This window comes from Prosopis cineraria, unplaced genomic scaffold, assembly GCF_029017545.1.
Source record: "Prosopis cineraria cultivar Desert tree isolate PC_DT_omini unplaced genomic scaffold, ASM2901754v1 PC14, whole genome shotgun sequence".
In the NCBI taxonomy this organism is placed as follows: Eukaryota; Viridiplantae; Streptophyta; class Magnoliopsida; order Fabales; family Fabaceae; genus Prosopis; species Prosopis cineraria.
In genome coordinates, this window is record NW_026555345.1 from 9,227,913 (window position 1) to 9,252,562 (window position 24,650).

Genomic DNA, 24,650 nt, shown 5'->3' on the forward strand with positions numbered 1-24,650 from the left:
CGTGCGAGCATAGCGTCAGCGGAAGGGGCATTTTTTAAGACTAAAATTTTCTTGAGCTCTTGGATGGAGTATTTGAGAGTTTAGAATTAGATTGAATTTATGGATGTCCCTTTTGAATGACTCAAGGGATGAAGGTAAACAAAAATTTTAATTGCTGTATAATATGGATATATTAACTTTGAGTTAATATCATACAATAAACATGCCTAATAGTAATAAAGATGCTTTTATTATAAATATGTTGAGTTATTGAGATATGCATGATTATGTTATTGCATATATTGACTGAACTTACATGATTATTATTGGTGAGAGTTCACCCTATAATAATAGAAGATTAGAATGGTAAATCCGTGTGGTGTGTCTTTCATTAAGCTTGTGCATAGTAGTTGGCATATTTTATTACCATATGTGATTAATATTGCCAACAACTTATGGTTATGCATGGTTCGAGCATAATGCTTAGTATTATTGATCTTGGACTACATAGTGTGGGTCGAGCACTTATAACACCCTAAAATTTGAGTAAGGAAAACTCATAGTCTAAGAGTGAATACGAGAGTCTTTGGTTGGGTGATCCCTCATAACTAGAGAGTAGAGCCAATCCAGTGACATGGACTAGACCCTATATCAATTGTTAGCCTATGGGTTCAATTAGAAAATATAAGGAGGGATATAAGGCGGTTGCATTGATCATGCGACATATTATCTTGTGTTATAAAGCGATTAATATGTGTTTGACCTATATGATATAAACTGTCTATTTATTGTATGTGCCACACTTTAATATGCTTTAATTAAGTTTTTTGATTATTGGAATTATTTAATCTTACTTGCATTATTAACATTTTTACAAGAAACAGTAAGAGTAAGGCTAATGGAGGAAGCAGTAGAAACTAAAGACACTTAATTTCACCAGTTAAGTTCATAGTTATTTAGTTGTGTAATTGAACGCCTAACATTGCCAACATTAGGGATTTGGACATATTTTGATCATGTTTCAATTGCATAAGCCTAGCATTAAACTTGGGCATTTTTGAATGACATGATTTGTACTTAATGTACGAAGGAGACTTAGCCATGGCGACGAACTAGTATAGTTTTCCAAAAATGAAAGCTCTGTCCTTTTATCTTTCCTTTTTATGGTTTTCTTGTTTTCCTACGTTTTCTGCACATTAAATATACTTTGATTTTTTGAGGAATGTTCTAATCACATTTTTAATTTGATTTTTGGATCCCTTATGTAGAGATTGATTTCTTTAAGTGAATTTTTATTTAACCATGGTTGTTTAGTTTAATTAGAGATTAATAACAGAGATCATTATGAATTTGGTGTTAGAGCCTTGAGTTACGAGAACCTTGGGCTTGTGTGTGGGGTACTTGAGACTTGTTGCATTAAAGTTGAGCATATAGATAAGTTAGCAATATGTATTCTCTACTCATAATTTTCCCTTTGCATAAGATTTTATTTATATTTACCCTTCTAAGGTTAGCAGCATCTTCAGGAGGGGGAATAGATAAAGTTAGCATGTGTGTCCTTGTGGCAATGAAATTTTGAGACAAATATGGAAGGAAAAGTGAAATGTTAATTAAGAATGTGTATAATTGAGAGGGGAAATAATTACTTGAGAAAATAAAAATTATATTTTTGTTAGATTGAGGTAAATGGGCGGCAAAAATATCCATCGATTATCGATTTCTCTCATTGTTTTCCTAAATGGACTTGGTTATTGGGAGTAAATTGTTAAACACTTACCTAATAGTTTCTTCTTGAAAGGAGGAGCTTAAGACACTTAATGTGGCAAGCAAGTGGAAGTCAACTGAAAAGAGGAATCTAAGGATCTATAAATTAGTAGTAGATGAAAAATTTGAAACAAAAAACTTGTGAGAAATATTAAATGGTTATAACTTAAACTCGTGAAACTTAATTGGGAAATGACTGCTTAACAAGTACATTATTGAACCAAAAAAGTTATGAAATAAATCAACCCTAAGGGTTTGGTCTAGCTTAATGCTAGAATTAGATTACAAAATTGATTGATTGAATTGGTATTGTGAGTGCCAATCACACTATATGAACAATAAATCTTTCAAGAATAAGAGATTAAAGGGTTGACTAAATTGTTGGATGAATGAGAATAATTCAAGAAAAACATAGGTTAATCTTTAGGAGCATTAATATGTGGAAGGATTTATAAATATATTAATAATTGATGCCTTACCTTAAATGTAATTATGGTCATATTAGGGGTAACAAAGATATTTCCTTATAAGGCAGTTACGAGATTTTAAAAAATTGGAGAATATAACATCTTAGATAATTTAACCCCTAATTAGCTGAATAAATAAAATTAATTAAGTAAATTAATGTGGCGTATAGTTACAGAGAGCTAATGGGTGTTTTGGGTTAATATTACTGACTTTTTGACTTATTGATTGTTAATGTAATAACGTTACTAATTTAATTTCTTTTTTTATTTTGATGGATTATTTTACTGAGTTAAACATTGATTTGTGTAGCATTTTTATTAGCTCCTTCATGTTAAAATTGTAGGAAATTGTTTACAATTGTTTAATATAAATTAAATCTACAATGGCTTTTAATTCTAGACATGGTAGTAGTTCAAGAAGTGTAAATTCTCGATATCAATCTAATAATGAAAGACAGAAAGAGAATACTCCTTTAACGGCTTATATGACTTTGGTACCTCAAAATGCAGGGGAAGATAGGAATAGAACTTGGAAGTATAACTATAGTTATAAGAAATATAATGGCTCTTATTCTAGAGTTAAATTTTGTTTGATAAGGATCTCTAGAAAGGGCATTACTATATGCCCGAAAGTTGATGATAGTTATTTAGTTGAAATGTAAAAACCTCAAGAGGAGTCTAAGCATAGAACAAAACCAAAACAAGTGCCATTGTCAACTCCGATAGAGAGCTTGTTTCCTTTATGTCAAAAGGGTGTTACTCCTATTCAAAGTGAACATAATCAAGGAAAAAGGAGAATTTGACTGCTGAAATTGCTAGAGTGTTATATTTGACTAGCTTGTCTTTCAATTTGGCACATAACCCATATTTTATTAGTGCATTTCAATATGTTTCCAACAATGTAATTTCTGGTTTTAAACCTCCTGGTTGTAATGCACTAAGATCTACTTGGTTGCAAAAAGAAAGGACCAATATTAAGTGGTTACTTGAACTAATCAAAGGGACTTAGAATCACAAAGGGGTAAGTATAATTATAGATAGTTGGATAGATGTATAAAGAAGGCCATTAATTAATTTTATAGTTGTAATTGATGGAAGTTCCATGTTTTTTAAGGTAATTGATGCAACTAACGAGCATAAAAACAAATTTTACATGGCTGACTTGATAAAAAAATTAGTTGAAAAAGTGGGACCTCATAAGGTTGTCCAAATAATCATTGATAAGATACATGTTTGTAAATCTACAGGTAAGATAATAGATAAGATGAGTATCTTTACATCTTTTAGACACCATGTATTGTGTATACACTTAATCTTGCCTTGAAGAATATATGTGCAGCAAAAAAATCCAAAGGCAAATGAAATTTGTTATAGAGAATATCATTGGATCACTGAAGTGAGGGATGATACAGTCTTCATCTGAACATTTATCATGAATCATTCTATGAGATTGGCCATGTTCAATGAATTTATGCCATTAAAGTTACTTGCTATGGCCAAAACAATTTTTGTATCAACAATTGTGATGCTGAAGAAATTCAAACTTATCAAAACTTCTCTTCATAAACTGGTTATTAATGAACAATAGACTGCTTATAAAGATGATGATGTTGGAAAGGCTACTATAGTTAAAAACATAGTTCTTAATGATCTTTGGTGAGAGAAAGTTGATTATATTCTCTATTTCACTAAACCAATTTATGATATGCAGAGGTTTGCTAACACATATAAACCTGTTCTTCATTTGATTTATGAGATGTGAGATTCAATGATAGAACAAGTCAAGGAATCAATTTATAAGTATGAGAGAAAATCACTTTTTGAATACTCTTCATTTTATGAAGTTGTTTATAACATCATCATTTATCATTGGACAAAAAGTGCCACTCTACTTTATTGTCTTACTCTTATTGAATCCTAGGTGTGTTATTCTTATTTTTGTTTATGAAATTCTTTTCTTTACCATTTTTACATCACAACTCCAACGATATTATTATGTTATTGTAGGTATTATACAACACAGTGGTTTAAAAGTGCATCAAATAAAGTCTCTCCACATAGAGATGCTGAAATATCAACAGAGAGATAAAAGTGTCTTAAAAGGATGTTTCCAGATGAAGAAGAGAGAAAATTGGCTATAAATGATTTTGCAAAGTTTTCTAGATGTTTAGATAAGTACTCTTCTATTGATTCCTTATAAGAGAGATGGTAATTAGAATCTAAAGTTAGGTGAGACAATTATGGTGCCGACACTCCTAAACTTGAAAAGATTTTATTGAAACTTCTTAATCAACCATGCTTGTCATCTTGTTATGAAAGAAATTGAAGTACTTACTCTTTTGTTCATTCATTAAAGAGAAACAAGAGGCTTCCAAAAAGAGCATAAAACTGAGTTTTTGTTCATTCAAATCTTCCTCTTCTTTCAATAAAGAGTGAGAAGTATTTTATTAAAGAAAGTAGATTGTAAGATATTAGTAGAAATTGTTGGGAAATAAATGATGCTGAAAGTCTTGAAGTTGTAAGTTTATCTCTAGATGGGCCAAATTTAGAGAGAAAACTTATATATAAGAGGAAGTAGTTGTGTCAATGAAGATGAAGAAGATGAGAATTAATTTAAGTTGATCATTATCTTCTACCATTTGGTAGTACTTAAGTGCTTAACTAGTTATTGTATTGTATTTTGTGATGACATTGGACATCTTGAAATTGTATTTTTTCACTTTAATTATGAAATTGAAAATATTGTGTATATAAATATTTAATATTCAATTATTTATATAGTTATACTCATATCCTAAAATTTTTAAAAATTATTGTGTTCATTTGTTGTGCCGTATCATATCTAATACTTTTACTCGTATCGGTGCTTCATAGTTACTATATCTTAGGGAATTTTGATCAAAATGAGTATAGCACGAGCTAAACCTCCTAGTTTTAGGGAAAAAGGTTACTATTATACTGAGAGCTATGTGATTAAGGCATCTTTCAAATGAAAGGAAAATAACTTGTGGTAAATGTTGTCTGCAAGCCGATCTAGCCTTGCATCAGATGTTTAGTTAGAGATTTGGAACCCCATTATGGACAACTCTTAAAATGGTATGCAAACTTGTGCATTCTATTAAACATATGTCAATGTTTATTTTTGTTAAATATATGTCAACGTTTATGTTCTACTACTATTTAATGTGATGATTTGTGTATTCTTTGATGATTTTTAATTTATAGTTTTTGATTTGGTAGAGTGTAAAATTGCTGAAGGCTTCGCTGTAGTACATGAATGTTTTGGCTTTTGACCAGTGATTTCCTCAAGAATATGCAAAGGGAATCTTCTCAAGAAATGTTTTGACTTGTTCACTTCCTATTTTCTTTTGGTGGACTTGTCACTTGTTAGCTATCCTCATTTCTTATTCTTCTTCTTCTTCTTTTTCCTTTTGATAGATGGGTAGCATCTGTCTCAGTCTTTTATGTCATATGTTTTTGGATAGGGAGGCACAGCGAAAAATTAAAATTTTAAAGTCCCTATCCTGATATAGACTGAAGAAACTTGTTTAAATTAAGGTGGATAAAAGAGTTACCTTTTAATTCTTCGAATTTGGTACGTATTCTCTTCAAGAGTTTGAATCTCAGGAACTGACAACATAAATCTACTCTTTCTATCGATATCCACACAAGCAGTTCTCTAACTCGAACAGCGTACTAGCGCTCCCAGTGTCTATTCTTCTTTGAACGTTAGTTTTTCTTTTAATAGGGTGTTCCGTGGCTCTCAAAGTGTTTTTGCTATCATAAATTTTCTAACTCTCTTCATAAAACACGTCCATATCTATATATAGTATATGAATTAGGATTTTTGTCTTCCACTTAAGGAGCCCACGAAAATTTAATTAAATTTATCTCTTAAATTTAATCCATAATATCATATCTAATTTAAATTTATCTTATAAATTCAAATTATAAAACTGATATGATATTTTCTTATATCATGTTAGTTATTAAATTTAATCTATCATATAAAATTAAATTTAAAACTAACACAATATAATATAATATATATATACACGAATATATATATATATATACATATATATATCACATATACATATTATATATATACATGAATATATATATATATATACACATATATATTTCGAATATATATATATATAAATTTATATATCATATATATATATATATATTAGATACACACACATATGAATATATATATAATTATATTTTAAATTTTACATATTATATATATATATATATTTATCAAATAAAGATTTAAATATATATATTTCATTTACCCTATATTATATTCATTAAATCTGGATTCAATGAACTTGGACATTATAGCTCGAGTTGGGCTGTTCTTATGTGCGATCTTGTAGGCCCATATAAAATTGACAATAAGCTAATTACGCTATTAGCCCACAAGTCACAAGTAGCCTCTAGCAAGACATTGCTACTACCCAATTCACATAGAGATCAATGATCCAATGTAACCTATCATACAACCATATCACATCCCTTTTATCACGCGATATTTCAGTCAAGTGTGAGATATGGAATTGTCATTCTCCTTTACCTGACCATTACTTTCTTGATCTCTGAGTGGACTAACTATAGCAATGAAAAATCCCTCTCCATTGTAGTATGGCCATACATTTTCTCAGTCTTACTTATCAAGGGGCTCAGTAATATCTCTCACTTAATGAAAGGGACAAATTCCATCTTGACCACTCATGTTCCTCTGCATGAATATCACTAAACTCAATCATAACCTTTATGATCACCCGGTTAAAGGTGACTTTTGACTAAGTCAAAATTCAGTGGTCATCATGTAGGAATCCATAATGATTTTAGGTCAAAGAATTTAGTGATATAGCTACATATGAGATAAGCTTATGACTTATATCATGTAGCTTTCTCATAGCGGATAGGTTCAGCATCTTGTACTCTTTTAAGTGCCTATGACTTTAATTTGTATCTCCATAACTAATTAAAGTTATACTAGTCTTGTTTCATCTATGATCCCTCATAGATGACCGATTAGGAATATTTAGGACAATTACTATAATTTGTCCAAAGATACAGTTATCATAGTGAACATGCAATTGATATGATAACAAAAGAGAAATTCATTAAATAACAATATGCATAGTATAATAATTAGTCTTAGAGCATAATTTCTAACATATGTAACTTGCGAAGATGTTATTTGACTGATAATCAGCTTGGTGAAGTTATTAGAACCCTTGGCAAACATGATCATATTTGCATAATAGGTTAAAACATTGACCTAGGGCAAGCTCTGAAATGGTCTGAGTAATGATGGAGGCCTGTGGCTCTTCGTAAACATTGGCACTGTGGCTCTTTCAATTTTATGCTTTGGGTTTATGAATTATGAAGACCAAGACAATTTCTCAGTGCCGACGATGAACAAGGAAATTAACTTCATATATTTCATAGCCATATGAAAACAAAACATGGGCATTCGCATAACGAAAAAGAAATTAGTCCATCTATTAAAAAAATCGAAAGGAACTAATAATTAATTGAAGTCTCGACACATTTCAACTGTTAAAGTTCCACATCCATGAGGAAAACGCTAGTCAAAACATTCATGCACTGCAGAGCAGATTTCAGAAGTTTGATACCCCCACCTAGAAAAAGCCAAAACACAATAGAAAACAAATCCAAAGTAAATAAGATCAAAAGGATCTCTAGACAAATGAATTAAAAGAAAAACAAATCTATGCATGCATATTCCAGTTTCTATAAAGAAATATATATACTCAAATATATTCAAAAGTATGAAAGTCTTATGAGACTATAAGGATGCTAAGGATCTTTGGGAAAAAGTAGCCAACCCTACAAAGTATAATATCTTTTTTTCTCTTTTTATATAGGATTGGATAATTTAGAATGCTAAAAATGAAGCAGACAACTTGTCTACAAGAAGATTGCGCTGACAGAAACTTTTTTCCTATGCCTGCTAGATCATATGAAAAGCTAGAGGCATGAAAGTGTACTCTGAAGATATTATCCTGGATAAAGACATTGCCTTCTCCTTGCTCTCAACAACTTATCAACGACCTAAAATTTCAATCCAAACTCGAGCTTTTAAACAAAATCGACACCAGACATGAAGTTAGATGAAATCTGCCAAATTCTAGGTAGGCTAGACTTGACGTTGACGGTTCGATCAACCTTAATGGTGTAACTATTTGTGGAAGCCTTATTAAAGATGACAAAAATAACTAGATTGAGGACTTTTTTCAAAAAGTTTAGCTATCAACCCAGTACAACAATTGAACTTATAGGAATATTAAAAGGATTACACCTTTGATAGAATGCTAAGATTTTCAAAGTTAATGTTTGCTCAAATTCTATGAAGGCTCTGTCTCTCATTAAATGCAACTCTGCTCACAACTACCCTCTTTCAGCAATTATTAAGAACATTAAAAATCTCACCATGAGGAATTGGGATATCAACCATATCTACATAAAAACTAATAGATACACCGATCTTCTAGTTCACAAGACTTCGAGCAAAAATGTTAATATTACTTGTTTGACAGTCCACCTTCATATTGTGAAAGCCTTATAGCTTTAGACATAATCTATTGTTGGTCTCCTTACATAATTTTTATTGTAGCCTTATGTTTAAAAAGAAAAGAAAAGAGCGTGTGCGTGTTGGTGTTTCTCTCTATTTAAATTGATCTACCTGTTCCATGCCTAACTCAACGATCCTTTCTTGTAAGGAAGCAATATCTTTGACGTTGAACTTTGACAGCAAAGTGATAGTTGAAAAATGAGACATGGGATGAACTTCAAGATCATCCATTACAGAGTAAGTCACAACTTGTTTCACAAACCCACCCTCACTCACGACAAGTTTTCTTCGCTACTGTAGCAAAGCTCTGTGTTCCATAGAAGAATTAGCCAGTTGGAGTACTGTACGGCGGAGTCACTGATCCGCCATTATAATTGCCATGATTTGCTGCTGGAGAAGAAGATTTCCAGAGATTAACGATGCGTTTGGTTTAAACAAAGCGTCCTTCTCATGAATTGGGTTCAACCAGTAATCAACACAGAGATTCTCGACACTTTCATAGAGATTGCCAACGCAGCCCACCATGTCGTCCTTGGTTAGAAGGCTTGTGACTGTGCCAATGGGCAAACGAAGCAAGTTCAAAAGGAAGTCCACGAAGTTTTTTGATGCTTCGGCGAACAGAACTCTTTCGTTCTCTGGATCGATAAGTAGTTTCAGGCTCAGTTTGGTTGAAGATGACGATGATGATACCATTTTGTCGCTGGAACTGAAATGAACTCAGCAAATTCTGCTGGTGTAGAGTATGTACAGATACCATATAAAGAGGGTGTATATGTAGATATATATAATATATAAATATATATATATATATATATATAGAGTCAGGTTATATGAATTGAGAGAATAACAATTTACGGAGTGAAAGTAATAAATGGCATATATATTTGAATTTTGATATGAAGGGTTGAATCAGTGCATTAAATTCCCACCTGTATATAGGCTAGGAGGGCATTGAAAATGTTGATTTTAATTATTGAGTTCTTGAAAGCCACGATGCAGCTTAGAAAAAATAATGTGACCAATCACTTATGGCTTAATTAATAATCTGGTAAAAAATTAGAATATGGTGCTTGGATAATAATCATAGATCTCTATATTGTTTGATTTTTTTTTTTTTACTTTTTTGATACACTATTTTTTTATTTAATATCAATCAATTTGTATTAAGAGAAGCATAAAGAAAGAATATTACAAATAAAGGACCTCACGTAGCTTATCAAAAAGAAAAGAGAGAAAGGAAAAGACCTTACGTAGGGTCAGAGAAATTTTGGTTTGCAAGATATAATTTGACGAGAGAAAAATAAGATCACAACTAACTTGTACAAAGTAACTTATAATTTATTATTTCGTTTTAGTCATTTTTTTTCAAGGAAAAAATTTTATTTTCTAAATTCTTTTATTAATTACAAGTATCCTTTTTTTATTGAAAGTAAATTTTGTTTAAGATACGGTAGGATATTAAACGTAGGTATTTCTCCTGACAATGATTAGTAACTAATTTTTAGTTTTCATGGAAAAAAAGAACTACTATTTAGCCTTCGTTGATAAAAAGTTTGTACGTGATATCTTGTAATTTATTATTCCTTTCTAGTTATTTTTTCAAGAAGAGCAGTCATTTTCCAAAAACAGTAGTAATTGTTTTTTACTATTTGTCAGACTTAAACATTATTGGATATAATTAAATATAACTGTTTTAAAGAAGCTTTTTTCTAAGGCTTATTGATATGGTATAAGGCTACCAACATTACTTTCTACCAATCTCATCCATATTAATATAACAAAATAAAAAAAATAACAGTGTATAAAATTATAAATATACTCCTATATAATAAATTTAAAAAATAAAATTATGTTGTTTTTTCTCTCTCATAAAAAATAATTTTAAAAATATTTTTTAAATATTATTTAAAAAATCACAGCATAACTTATAAATAAGACTAAATATACATTTTAGAATGTACCTTATAAATAGAATTAGAGAGAGTATTTCTTTTCCAACAAATTTAAATTAAAAAAATTGCAAATTTTCAATTTTGCACCCTCCAAATTGTTGGCTGATTTTGAAAGAAACACTTTTGGGCTCAAAAAAGCTTGAGGATTTTTAGCTGTTCACTTTTGAAACATACAGTCAAATTTAGAAGTGAAATTATAAAAATTGTTCCACTTTAGAACAGACACATGGCCTTATTTGGAATCAATTTCATCATATAGTCCTTTTTTGTAATTTCACCTCCTTCGGGAAAATCATGGCCATGCTATATCACTGCGTCGTCACCGCAAAGTTGATAGCATTTTTTTCTCCCTTTTTAACTAATTGATTTATGTTTGGATTGAAAAAGTGATTTCAGATCATATAGCTTTCTTTCTCTTACGTGTAAGTGAGAGAGAGAGAGAGAAATTGAGATCATGTGTCTTTTCTACTGAGCTTTAGGTCATGTTTGGCATAAGACGTGAAATGAAATTGAAGCTAGAATCTACATATTGAGTTCTTTGGTATACATTGAGAATTTAAATTCAACCAAAATGCCTTGAATTCTCATCATTGCCCTCATTTTTTCTCTTTCATCATTGTTGATAAGAACGTTTTTGTCCTTTCTTATTTTACTTACATATATATATATATATATATATTAAAATTATACAAAAAGTTTATCTTCAAGCCAACCACACCTTTCCACTTCCATTCTAATTTCATCAAAAAAATTTCCAAACATGGCTTTAAAGTTTTTGGTCAAATCCCACAGGCTACTAGATTTAGCGTTCCACGTTTCCCCTCCTCTTCTTTTGACTTTTTCCTCCAGACATTAATACGGTGTATTTCTATCCTCACAAAACAGTCCAAATCCTTTTTTTTTTTATTTTTTTTAACCTTGGTTTTATGTACCCCAAAAGTCCAAATCCCACGTCACAAGGCTTTTACAGTAAATAAACGTTAGGCCCAAATTAAAATAGCTTTCTTCATCTAATTAAAAAGTAATTGGTCCAAAAATATCTAATTAAAAAGTAAATAAATAAATAAATAAAATAGCTTTCTCCACCAGAGTCCATTGAATTAGGACAACTGACTTCATGTTCTCTAAATACTACTCCATACAATATCATAAGGCTTTTTTCTTTTAAAAAAAAACATAATGTCAAAAACCATAAAACATTTTAAGATGCAATTAATAATTTTTTAAAAAATACCCTCAATTAGGGGTATAATTAATAAGATTTTGTAACTAATCGCTTAGTTAAAAAAGAATAAATATGAAAAAATTATAATTCTGAAGATAATTAACTAATTCATAGGGAAACATAATTCAAAGTAAAATACCTTACAGTAGTATTTCAAGTGCTATGTTGAACAAAGATATTACTTTCGTACAAAGCAAGTACTGATACCATCCAGTTTTTCTTTGATCTGAGAGGCTCAATTCAGAAATAAGGAACTAGTACACCCTAATGATTAATGAACTTTCTAGTGTTCTACATACAATGTGATCGAGGGAAAGGATGTGGTGTCCTGAGAATAATTTTTTTTTTTTCAATTATAGAATCTGAAGGCATTTTGATAACAGGTGAATGTTCAAGTAATTTCAGTCTAAAACATAAAATTTGAGATTGAGTGTTAAAGCACTGTACAAATCAGCTGAGCTACGGTGAATTCCACAGCGTCCCTGCAAGCAAACATACAACAAAAGGCCAGTTTTAAGAATGAAATCCAGGTCACAAAGGATGAGGTGAAAGGGAAAAGGGCATAACTTACATAACGTTCTTATTAAACATCCATTCATGTACGGTCTTCAATAGCTAAAAAAATCCGTACTTTTGAAACAATATGATCTGTGATGGATATGGCAATGGTATAACTTTATATTCATATAATGCCTTTTGAATGGGGACTTGATGTGATTTCTAAGACATGTTTAGTGATTGAAAAATCCAAATTAACAAAACTTGACAATTCACAGATGCATGAAATTTCTGAGCTAATTTCCACAAGTGTCATTTTCATGCAGAAAAATTTACCAATCCCTCATACTTTCCATGACACCAGATACCAACTTGGAAAGGTTAATCGAGAAAAACGATGCCCTGTAGCTTAGATTTATTTCATTACTTTTCATTGCTGCCTCAAGAAAACAATATAAGATATCTTTTAGATGCTTTGCTTAATCCAAAATATAAAACATCGGGTAACCTTTATAATTATTTTTTAACTATACTCCTACTTTATTTATTACTCTTTTTGAGAAAAATGATACATTGCAATTTTAATTATCATTATCAAAGCACTTATACAAGGTATTTAATGAGTAAAATTAGAAAGATGTAAATTCTTCTAAAAAATTAAGGTTTCAACTAACATTTTTTTGAAAACCATGAATTAGTTACCAATGCCCTACATTTTGGTTTGAAGGGTGTATCATATATCATAATATCAAAAAAAAAAAAAAAAAAAGTACTAAACTTAAAAGCATACCAAGATACTTTCATTGAGATAAACTAGCCAAACATTATCAGAAAGGATATTCGTTTTGAATGAGGCACGTTAACATTTGGCCAAAAAATAACATTAAATGTGGTTCATTACCTCTGCTATTTTTCCGAGGTTAGATGAACTAATGCCTGAAAAGTTGGTCCGCAGAGACAGTGCAAATTCAAGAAAGGTTACAGAAGCTGCTTGAAAACAGGGATCTCCTAATTTTATTGGCGCTACAAGGTACTCAGTAAGGCAAGAAACTCTTCTGGTTCTTCGCTCTCTTTAACAATCTGTTCAGAGCAAGGATTCAATGATCAACACCAGAATTTAGTAAGTCAGAAAAATCCGCAATCCACATTTTGCTCAATTCAATCTTATGACAGAAAACAAGTGCAAAGAGAAAAGACAACAGTTCAACAAGCGCTAATGGAAAGAAGGGTTGGGCATCCTTCTTGGATTGTGTATCCAGTAACAATCAAACATAAAGAGCAAAATCTAGGTAAACAGGAAAGTTCTGGAAAATCAAGTTTTAATAAGAAACTTGAGAGAATTCTGTGCATTGCAGATTATACTAAGAAGATCAACAGACCTTGTCCAATTGTCTTGACTTGACAAATAAAATTCCTAACTAACATTGCTAAAATACGACCTATATAACCAAATAGAGCCAGGAATAAGAACCGGGCCTAAAAGGTCGGGCCTGGAGTCCCTGCTTAAATAAGGGTTTGAGCTTTAAAATTTTTTTTTTTTTTAAGTAATCAGGTTTAAGGGCTTGCCCTTGATAAGCATTGTGAAAAAAGGCTCGAGCCTGGGCAGCCCTTAGCCCTAATAAGCCAGGTGATCTTGTGTGTGTGTGTGTGCACACACACACATACATACATATATTTGACTGATAATGATAGAATTTGGTTAATATTTATTGTTGATAATGAAGAAGAAATTGCAGCGAAAATTGTCATTAAATCTCCACCTTCATCTTCAACAAGTGGACTTACATTTAAAAGATCTAATATTTTACTTTTAGATAATGATGAAGAGCATTTGGATTTACCTTGATGAAGATTTTAATCATCGTCTTAAATTTAAAATTTTAAATCTGTCGAATTTTATGTGAAACTTCAATTTGTTTTATATTGAATTTTAGAATATTCTGTTTGAATTAAAATGTTGGATTTTTTATTTTTTACTTTTTTGAGAAAAGAGGGCTTAAGGGCCCAGCCCTGAACCCTATAAAAAAGGACGGAGCCTCAGAATTAGGTCAAATTTTGGGTAATCGAGCTTTAGCCCTGATTCCCACCTCTACAACCAATTAATGACAACAAACTTGCTTTTTTAACATTTTTTGAAGTAATCACCATCACTGTTGTTTTGTAAATAGCCCGTATCTGAAATACAGGCCAACATAAAATTTTAAGGTAAAAAAAGCTCATCTTAAATTACTCTGCCCTCCCCTAGAAGATGACGTAATTACAATGTTATATGTGCCTTCCATGAAAACAAAATAGAAGCTACAACTAAATCCATTTTAACACAACATCTTAAGTCCTTAGAATAACCAGATCATTGGCAAGTTACATTTTTCTCAACAACAATAATAATACTATTGCTGAGGGAATTTTGATCAAAACGAGTTTAGCTCAAGCTAGACCTTCTAGTTTTCAGAAAGAAGGTTACTATTATACGGAGAGCTGTGTGATTAAGACATCTTTAAGATGAAAGGAAAATAACTTGTGGTAAACAAGACGATCTAACACTGCATCAGATGTTTAGTTAGAGATTTGCAAACCCATTGTGGACAACTCTTAAAATGGTATGCAAAAGACTATACACACCCAGTGTAATAATAAAATTTAAAAAGGTAAGACAGTGAGAAGTAGGAAATAACTTGCTAACAAGATTGGTTATGAAAGTCATTATGCCCTACTATGAGCTTGAAGTTAGTATGGTTTGATCATCAGGAATATTGAATGAAGAAATTTCTGTGATCTCAACTTTCAAGTTTAATCACAATATCTGAGTGGGAGCTTAAGAACAAAGAAAACACTTGTTCCAGGTACCCTGACTTTCCAAGTGAATGGAACCAATTTATGCAAAAAGTCGAGCTTGAAAAGTATTATAAATCAACATGAAACGTCCCTATGTTATTTAGGATGGATACATAATCCAAATATTAAGTTTTAAATGTGATAAAGCCACTTTTGCTGCAATGGCCTATGAGAGGAAACTTAGGAAGATTCAAGAAAAGGGAAAGCAACTTTTTGATGATCAGGGCATTGACCTTGAGACTCCTAACGTTAAGGAGAAAGAAACAAGCAATTACAGTTGCTGTAAGGGTGTATAGGTCTGGGCTATGCTTATGAGGGTAGTACTAGAGACCGTGAATGTTAACTTTTGGCTTATATTAGTGGTTGGAGTCTCCTAGCAGAAATCAAGTCACATTTTGTATTTGGTTGTGGGGAGAGACTGGCCTCTCAAAAGCCAGAGGGCAAGCTTAGTAAAGCTGTGCTGTGTCTGTGTTTTGTATTTCTGATCTGAATATTTTGGGTTGCAACAGGGGAGTGGAGTTTCTTGTAACATTGACTTAATATTTTGACTACATTAATATCAAACTTTAGTATTTCGCTCAGCTTTTGTTAGCTGTTCCTTTAATTTTTTCTGTATTAAGCTGGGTTATTTTGTTGGGTTCCATCAAAATGACTGATAGGTTTCTGATCACATGGATTAATTAAATGTCCGTCCATCAAAAACCATCTTAGAATTTTAAGAACCTGCAGGACTATATGAATCCAATAACGTAAATTAAAAGAGAAATTCCAGTATATACGTTCTACTGGTGCCTTTAAGGAGGAGAGAAACCTCAGTTATGCTGTCTAGGGCTCTAACCACAATTAAAATGTGCAGCGAAAAGTATACAGAATGGAGGAGAAGAGGTGGAACACACACACATACTGCACAATTATTTTGTCATCAAAATTCAACCCACTTGGATCTGATGAAGCACCATAAATTTTTATACCTTTTTTAAATCATCAAATTATATGAAACGTCAATCAGGTTCTCTCATTTCCTTTTAAATTGTTTTCCTTTCCCCATATTTTTTATGTGAATTAAAACATCAAAAATACTGATTCTCCTGATACTCAGAAAATTTTATGAAAAACTCACGCAAAAATGTCCATGATATTAACATTAATTATTAATATCAAACTTAGTAAATAGGATGAAACTAGATCAAGGATGACCAAAACAAAAAAACAAAAAACTGAAATAGGATATTGAATTAAAAGAAATTACCGTCATTCAGCAAATGTAAAGGAATCTTATATTCACATTAGCATATTATAATGAATTAAATTTTGCACACCAGCATGAAACAAGATCATGGTTACAGAACAAGGGCATCCCAATTTAAGTAAATTACCTCAATTCAACACATTGCAAAAATATTCACAACCTTATCACGCAACAGACAATGAAAGAGCAAGTTGGCCAGTTGTTCACAGACAAGAAGGGAAATTCATGCCTATCTAACCATTCTAAACATCCTACAGCAAGTAGTCGCAACAGAACCTCATATTCCACCTTCCCATAAATAGTCACCGATGCCTTCCCAGCTTGTACGAGAAACAATTTTCCCCCAACACTTAATAGCTTATAATTCAATTCACACATAAAGCAGCATTCTCACTTACCCAATAATCTATTTTCTTAAGTTTCTCTAAAAAAAAATCATTTTATGGATTAAAGCCTAAAAAGGGATGCATTTTTTATTTTATTTAAAAAAAAAAAGCAGCAGCTACATCTTACCAAAAAAATAAAAAAAGCTACTTTTTAACTTATCCTCCCGCACCAGCATCCCTCAAGCACAGTAAGATTAGCATGAAATTACGAATTAAATTTGACTACATGCTAACCTGTGAAAACTTGATTCTATATTGCAAAAGCTCAAAGTAACTACTTTTTTTACGGCCAGCAACACCATGTGAGGCTCGTAACCTTTGCTTATACTTCAATTCTTCCAGGAACTAATGTTTCAACATTATATTGATTTGATTAGCTAGTCCTAGGTAGAAAACGCATTTTCTTTTTGTCTAAAATATCTGACGTTCTGGATTATTAAGTATGAAGGGTGAACTATTATACTAATAACATCAGCATAAACACCGAGACAGGAAATCAATATCCACAAGAAATAAACAAAGAGGCATCCCTCTAGATGTCCTGAAACAAGCAATGCAATCAGGGGTATCTTCAATTCCATATATGCACGATTTAAATTAACTATTATAACAAAGTACAATAACAGAGGAATCCATTTATATCATATTTGACAGGCTACCCACGTGAGAGGCAACTAGGTCATTGCATAGACATGAATACATTAGGCAAACCAAAACCAGCTTGCATGAAATGTAGTAAAGATATTTCATACCTTGATGATAGTGTCATTTGGCAAACCAAAATGAGCAAGGATATCACAACCAACTTGATTCCAGTCAACTCCTCCTCGACAATCTATCTCTCTGTTACTGTCTAATCGATCCTGAGATGTAGCACAGCTGAAAGAACTTCCCAGCCAAAAATATAAAATGTTTCTTGCATGTTTACCAGAACTTGTACTTGAAGAAAAAATAACAAAAGCTGCTTTAGAGTCCAAATGACTTGCACTGAATGTCACAATCTTCTCTAAGCTGGGCCATTGATAAACTAAGTTTTGTTTATTATTAGATTGTAGTAGACCACTTCCATCCATGCCATTTGAAGAAGTAGATTTTATGTCTTCTCTTGAAGAGCTTCTCACCCAAGGGTAACTACAGTTTCCAACAAATGAAGCTTTGTTGTAGTCAACACTATCTACAGCACCTGAACATAATAACACCTCAGACTGTTGAGTTGAATCCAAACCTCTGCCCTTGACATGGTTGTTTACATCGGAAGAATTTTCTATACCATCTGATTGATGCAAATGCCTAGCGCTGCCATTCATGACAGCACCATCTTCTCGAGTAGCATTAAAAGTTGATGATCTATTCATCACCAGTGTTTTATCATTCATCAGCGGTAACTTTAAAGACTTTGACAGACTTCCTCTGCGCTCAGCAAGAGAAGTTGAAGGTTTTTTCAATAGCAAAGAGGCTGACTGATGACAGGGCTGTGATGCCAGCTTGACACTACAAGTTACTGCACCTTTTGTTACTGGTTGAGAAGAACAACTAGATGAAAGGAGGGACAAGTTAGAAAAGTTAGATAAAGATGAGGATGCTGGCGTAGAAGTCAAAGCTCCATAAGGAGAATCAAGTGATGTTTCTGAACACTTTGAACTATTGCTTGAATCAGACGAAATGGAATCTGGTGAGAGATAAGGGGATGAAGAAGAAGATGTACTTGATGACAGTGAGTGTGATGGAGATGAACTTATCAATGAATGAGTGCCTGACACTGAATCCAAATAAACCCTTGAATATGATAATTTAGGCTCTGAGACAAATTCCTTCATGTTTGCAGAGGCAAACTTACGCCTTAACACACTCCAACAGCTCTCCCTAGCAGGGAGGTGGGTTTCAAGTTCATCCTCTGCTGAAGCAAATGGAGGCACAAAACCTCCCATGATAGCTTTCTGGAAAACTTCAAAATCAACATTATATGACTCCACTCTCCTCTCACCTGGAGAAATATGTAAGGATGATTTGCCATTTTCTACTCTATTATCAGATTTGTCCATCAAGGGCAAAAATTTAGAAAAGGCTTCCCAAAAATAATCCGGTTCTTCACCTTCCTTGATTAACGAAATAGAACCTTGCACTTTCTCATAGCGAACAATCTGACAAGCAGCCCCTCTAGCATCCCTTTCCATGATGGCCTCACAATTGTTACCAATCCAAACATATATTGCAGAAGGTATATGTATGATAAATGCACCTCTAGAATCCAGAGCAGATGGAGAAGGATTCGTCAACATTTTGGGGACAAGATGCAATGGATCATAAGGTGAGTGTGGGGCAATTCTATACATTCTCAGCAAAGAGCTTGGGCTAAGTGGGAATGCGTGGACCCTTTTTTGACACTGTAGTAATTGGCAGGCAAAACCCATATTTGGATCAGCAATACCTCTTGCTGCCTTCACATACTGAAAAGCATCATCAAAACTCTGTCCTTCCCTCCACATAACATATGCAATCACCAGAGAGGTGGACCGAGACACCCCCTGGCAACAATGCACAAACACCCTTCCATTTTGTTCCCTAACATCTTCAAAGTAGTCAAAGACGTCATAAAGAATACTAGTAATATCTTCCGTTGGACTGTCCTGCAACCACAACGTTCTATATACAAAATCAGATTTGAAGTACTCAGGACAAACAAAGCCCACACAGTTCAAAATATGAGTAATCCCATTTTGCTTCAATATTTCCCTATCTCTAGCAACAGCGTCTCCTCCAAGATAAATATGTTCAGCCACTTTTGAACACTCTTTATCAAAGTATGCAATCTTATCTCTCTTCACAAGCCCAGCATTCTTATCAGGGTTTCGCTGAATCGAAGATAAATCAAGCTTCAACCTCTCGCCATTACCTCTTCCACTAGGAGTTGGGGGATGAGGCCACTCACCGATATCATCGGAACTCGCTTTCGGCCACTCATCCAAACTCCTCCGAGCAATCGAAAGCGGCTGTAACGGAGGCAAAAACGACCTAGCTTTGCAATTTTGCTGCGATCGAGGGGTTAATGGAGCGGGAGGATACCTACGAGTTTCCCCGTTGATATTACCAACACTCCCATCCGGATCTACGAAGTCCTTGTTGTCGCCAATCGGATTGTGTCCGGCAGAACGAGACGCCGACCAAGAAGCCGACCGCCAGAACATTTTTCGAGCATCGTCCTTACCCACCATGCCCCCTTCCAAAATCCCTTAACTCAAAATTTCCCAAAACCTAAAAAATTTAACTGACCTAGCTTTCCTTCACTAAGAACCCGAAGCATACATGGCAGATACTGACCAAAATTTGCGAAATCGAACTCATATCAGATCAAGCAATTGCTTACTGTGACAAACCCATAGAGAAAACGTGCAGGAAGCAACAAATCATCACAGAAAAAAACTGACAACGACAACTAAATGCCGCGAAAATGCGTCAAAAACAATTCAGTGGCGATTTTGAATCTCAAAATGAGAATTTATGAGGAAAAGATAAAACAACCAGGCTAAAAGAAGAAACTTTCAGTCACGAGAAGAAATACACAGATTCGAAACAGAGTGAAGAAGGAGAACCAGAAAAAGAGCAAGAACCAAAGGGAATTGCAGCGCAAGAAAGCTATGGAGTGCAAGAGAGGTTAAAGCGGAGCGAGCTTAGCAACTGAGCATTGGGTACGCGAGAGAGAGTACTGAAAAAGGCTCTTCGTTTCTCATTAAATATTGTCACACAAAAAGACATGTTTGATTAACGTTTCTTCACCAGGTATCCTGCATACCCACACAGTCAACCTAATCCCTTCTTCTTGTTATTATTATTATTATTTTGGATCCACCATTCAATTAAATTGATAAACAATTAAATAAGTAAATTGATCAATTCAATAAAATATTTTATTTATTTGATTATGATTGGATAAAAAGGTAAAAATACCTACAAAATGATCAGTTAGGAACACCTAGTATTTTAAAGTGAAGAAAAGGATAAAAATATTCATAACATTATATAAATGGATGCAAAATTGATTAAACCGTTAACTTTAACATAATGCCATTAACTTTAATTATTAAATACTGACTATGCATACCACATGTCAATCTTTGCTGATGTGAATTAATAAAGAAGGAAAGATATCCATTAAATTGTCAGCCAGGAGCAAAAATACTCATAACGTTATCAGAGTTGGTACAAAAGTGATTAATCTATCAAATCTCTTAAATGTTGACTATTTAACTGACACCTAAGTAGAAGTTGATCTTTTTTTGCTGGCATGGATAAAAAATATTTCCAAATGAAATTCTCTTAAAGTTAATCGAAAATTATATAAATATCATATGAGAAAATATTGTTTTGACCGAATATCAAATTAAATCACTTGTTTCTATGCAACAATGATAAAAACTATTTGAAAATTTTGACTTTATCATGAATAAAATTACTTAAAGTTTTGGCAATGTTCTTAAAATAAGGTGGTATAGGAGGTGTGTTTAGTCTTGATCTTTGATTGTGTACAACCCATCTCACTATGTTAAATTTCAAGTTTTGCAAAAAAAAAAATGAGTAGAGCAGGAAGGAAGAAAGAGGATGAGATACGTGGCGATAGAAAGAATTATGTGACATAAATTTTGACAAATTGATCACTATTATACTTATTAAAGTAACATTATGGGTTCTCACTATGGTAGGGAGAGGGGGGACCAATAGGGGCCGTGGCCCCCTATTTTAAAAATTTTCTTTATAATATATGAGTATTATATACTTTTGACCCTTTTAAATTTTATAAAAATTTTGTAATATATATATTTTTTCATTTTGGCCCCCTTATTCTTAAATCCTGACTTTGCCCCTGGGTACTTATATTATAATCGATCAATATCTATAAAAATTCATCTGGAAATATTTTTTGTCTCCATCAATAAAAAAATGATCAACTTCTGCTTAGGTGTTAGCTAAATGATCAACATTTAAGAAATTTGATGAATTAGTCATTTTTACACCAACTCTGGTAATATTATAGGTATTTTTACTCTTAGTCGACGACTTCGTGTGTATTTTTGTCCCTTTACTAGTCCGCATCAATAAAGACTGACATATGGCATACACAGTCAGCATTTAAAGATTAAAGTTAACGGCATTAGATCAAAGTTAATAATTTAATTACTTTTACACCCACTCATGTAACGTTATGGGTATTTTTATCCTTTTACTCACTTTAGGATATTGAGTGCCTCTGGCTAACCATTTTATAAGTATTTTTGCCCCTTTACCTTTATGATTTTAACTATTAACTCTATAATCAGTATATTAACTAAGTAATAATTAGTCAGGTTTTTAATAAATTGGTAAAATATTAGTATTAACTTTGCAAATCCAGTTTTCTTTTTTTTTTTTTTTTGGTTTATATGTTTGCTTGTTAAATTGTCCGTTTTTTTAGTTTAATTTCTCATTGATTAAATTTTTATGTTATAATTATATTTTTCATCAAGAATTATATATTTTTACTTTACTTTCACGTATTTAATTATTTGAACTATATCTTTTTTTTAATCAAAATTAAGGTAGTAAAAACTAAACCTGTCAATAAGCTTATTCAAAATAACCAAAATTGTAATTGAATTGTAATAAAACAAAATCACAAATAAAATATTTTATTAAAATGATCAAGATGCTAATTTAATAATTTATTGGTTTAATTAAGTGGATTGACCTGAATTTTTATTCTATCATCAAATCATGTAGTTTGATTGTTTGAATCAAGAGGTGGTTTTGATCACATCAAAGATGGTCCCTGTGATACTATTAGCTTTTGTTTTTTTTTTTTTAATAAGGATACCATTAGCTTTATATATGTCTGTGTACATTTTCAAATTAAATTAAGATAATAAATTTTAAATTAAAAGGGTTAAAATATCATAAATAAGAATTGGTTAAAAGATAAATTATGGATAAAAAAAATACACGTATTAATTTGACTAGAAGCGAATGCCATAATTAAATGCCTAAATTGTCTTATTTGTTTGAAATGTTACTTACTTAACTCATATTAGGGAAATCAAAATAAGCATAGTGTTGAAATTCAGTTTGTTAATCTAACTAGTAAAACTATTAAATTGTTGAACTAGTATCTTAATTTAGTTAATGAAATACTTTGTTAATAATTGGTTGTATCACAGTTTGAATATGCCTAAAATTTTAATTATTAATTTTTAAACTAGTGTCTTGATTGATTTAATAATTAATCTGATATTCAATATTTTAAAAATAAGTATAGAACGTAAGTTGAAAGGGGGAAGATAACATTTTAACAATTGCTTTAATGATTGAAAATTTACTTATAAAAAATAAGTCCCACAAGACAAAAATAAAAAATCATATCTATGTTAATTAGGCATAGAAATTTTAGTATATATGGAATATGGTAATGCCACTTGGTCAAAATACAAATGGCTGAGGCATGAAAGGAGCACGGAATATATTTGAATATATATATATATATATATATATATATAGACCTGAAAATCATGGAATATATCATTCCTGAGGATTACTAGCGGATATTAATTTGGGTGACTAAAAGTAGTAATAATTGAGCTAACAAAATATCATATGACTCAGGTGTGAGGAAATTCTTAAATGGCCTACAACACGTTATTTCTATACTATACAATAAAAATATTTAAATTTTTATGTTATGTTTGGATGCATGTGAATTTGACTTTGGGCCAAATCTATTATTTGGGTAATTAAAAATGTTTAGATTTGCCTCAAATCCAAATCCTACCTGAATTTCTTTATAATTTAAAATCCTTTTTTAAACCCCTATATTTCAAATTTTTATTTAAGTTTCTCTCTTCCATTGCATTTGTCTATCGACTTCGTTGTCTTTTAAACTTCAACTTTGCTGCCTTTAGCCAACTTCAACCAAGACAAGACTGCTGGTGCCGACTGGGACTAAACAACCGACTTTAACCAAGACTAGATGACTGACTTCAATCAAGACTAGATAATTGGGATTGGATCGCCAGCACTGAACAAAACCAAATCACCAACACTGACTGAGACCAAATGACCAACTTCAATTAGGACCAAATGCTTGGTGGCAATTGGGACTGAATGACAAACTTCTACTGACACCAGATCACCAACACCGATTGATATTGGGTAGAGAATTTCCAACAAGATCAAACAGTTGGTGTCATCTTGGAACAAGACCAGACTAGCAAATTCGATTGAGACCGAACAACTAACTTCCACTAGGATCGAACCACTAGCATCAACTAAGACTAGACTGTCAGTGCCGATCGAGACTAGATCAAATAGTTTCTCTCTTCCATTGCATTTGTCTATCGACTTCGTTGTCTTTTAAACTTCGACTTTGCTGCCTTTAGCCAACTTCAACCAAGACAAGACTGCTGGTGCCGACTGGGACTAAACAACCGACTTTAACCAAGACTAGATGACTGACTTCAATCAGGACTAGATAATTGGGATTAAATCGCCAGCACTAAACAAAACCAAATCACCAACACTGACCGAGACCAAATGACCAACTTCAATTAGGACCAAATGCTTGGTGGTAATTGGGACTGAATGACAAACTTCTACTGACACCAGATCACCAACATCGATTGATATTGGGTAGAGAATTTCCAATAAGATCAAACAGTTGG

At 32.2% G+C, this 24,650-nt stretch overlaps 1 protein-coding gene across 1 annotated transcript; it reads right to left on the minus strand.

The window, feature by feature from the left end:
• Nucleotides 1–12,121: 12,121 nt before the first annotated feature.
• On the minus strand, nucleotides 12,122–20,673 carry LOC129292945 (protein-tyrosine-phosphatase MKP1). The gene is made up of 3 exons (XM_054930673.1): nucleotides 17,721–20,673; nucleotides 13,400–13,578; nucleotides 12,122–12,482 (listed from the first exon to the last, which is right to left on the minus strand). Exons 1-2 carry the CDS (start codon nucleotides 20,178–20,180, stop codon nucleotides 13,522–13,524), a joined length of 2,517 nt encoding a protein of 838 aa, XP_054786648.1. The 5' UTR covers nucleotides 20,181–20,673; the 3' UTR covers nucleotides 12,122–12,482; nucleotides 13,400–13,521.
• Nucleotides 20,674–24,650: the final 3,977 nt, after the last annotated feature.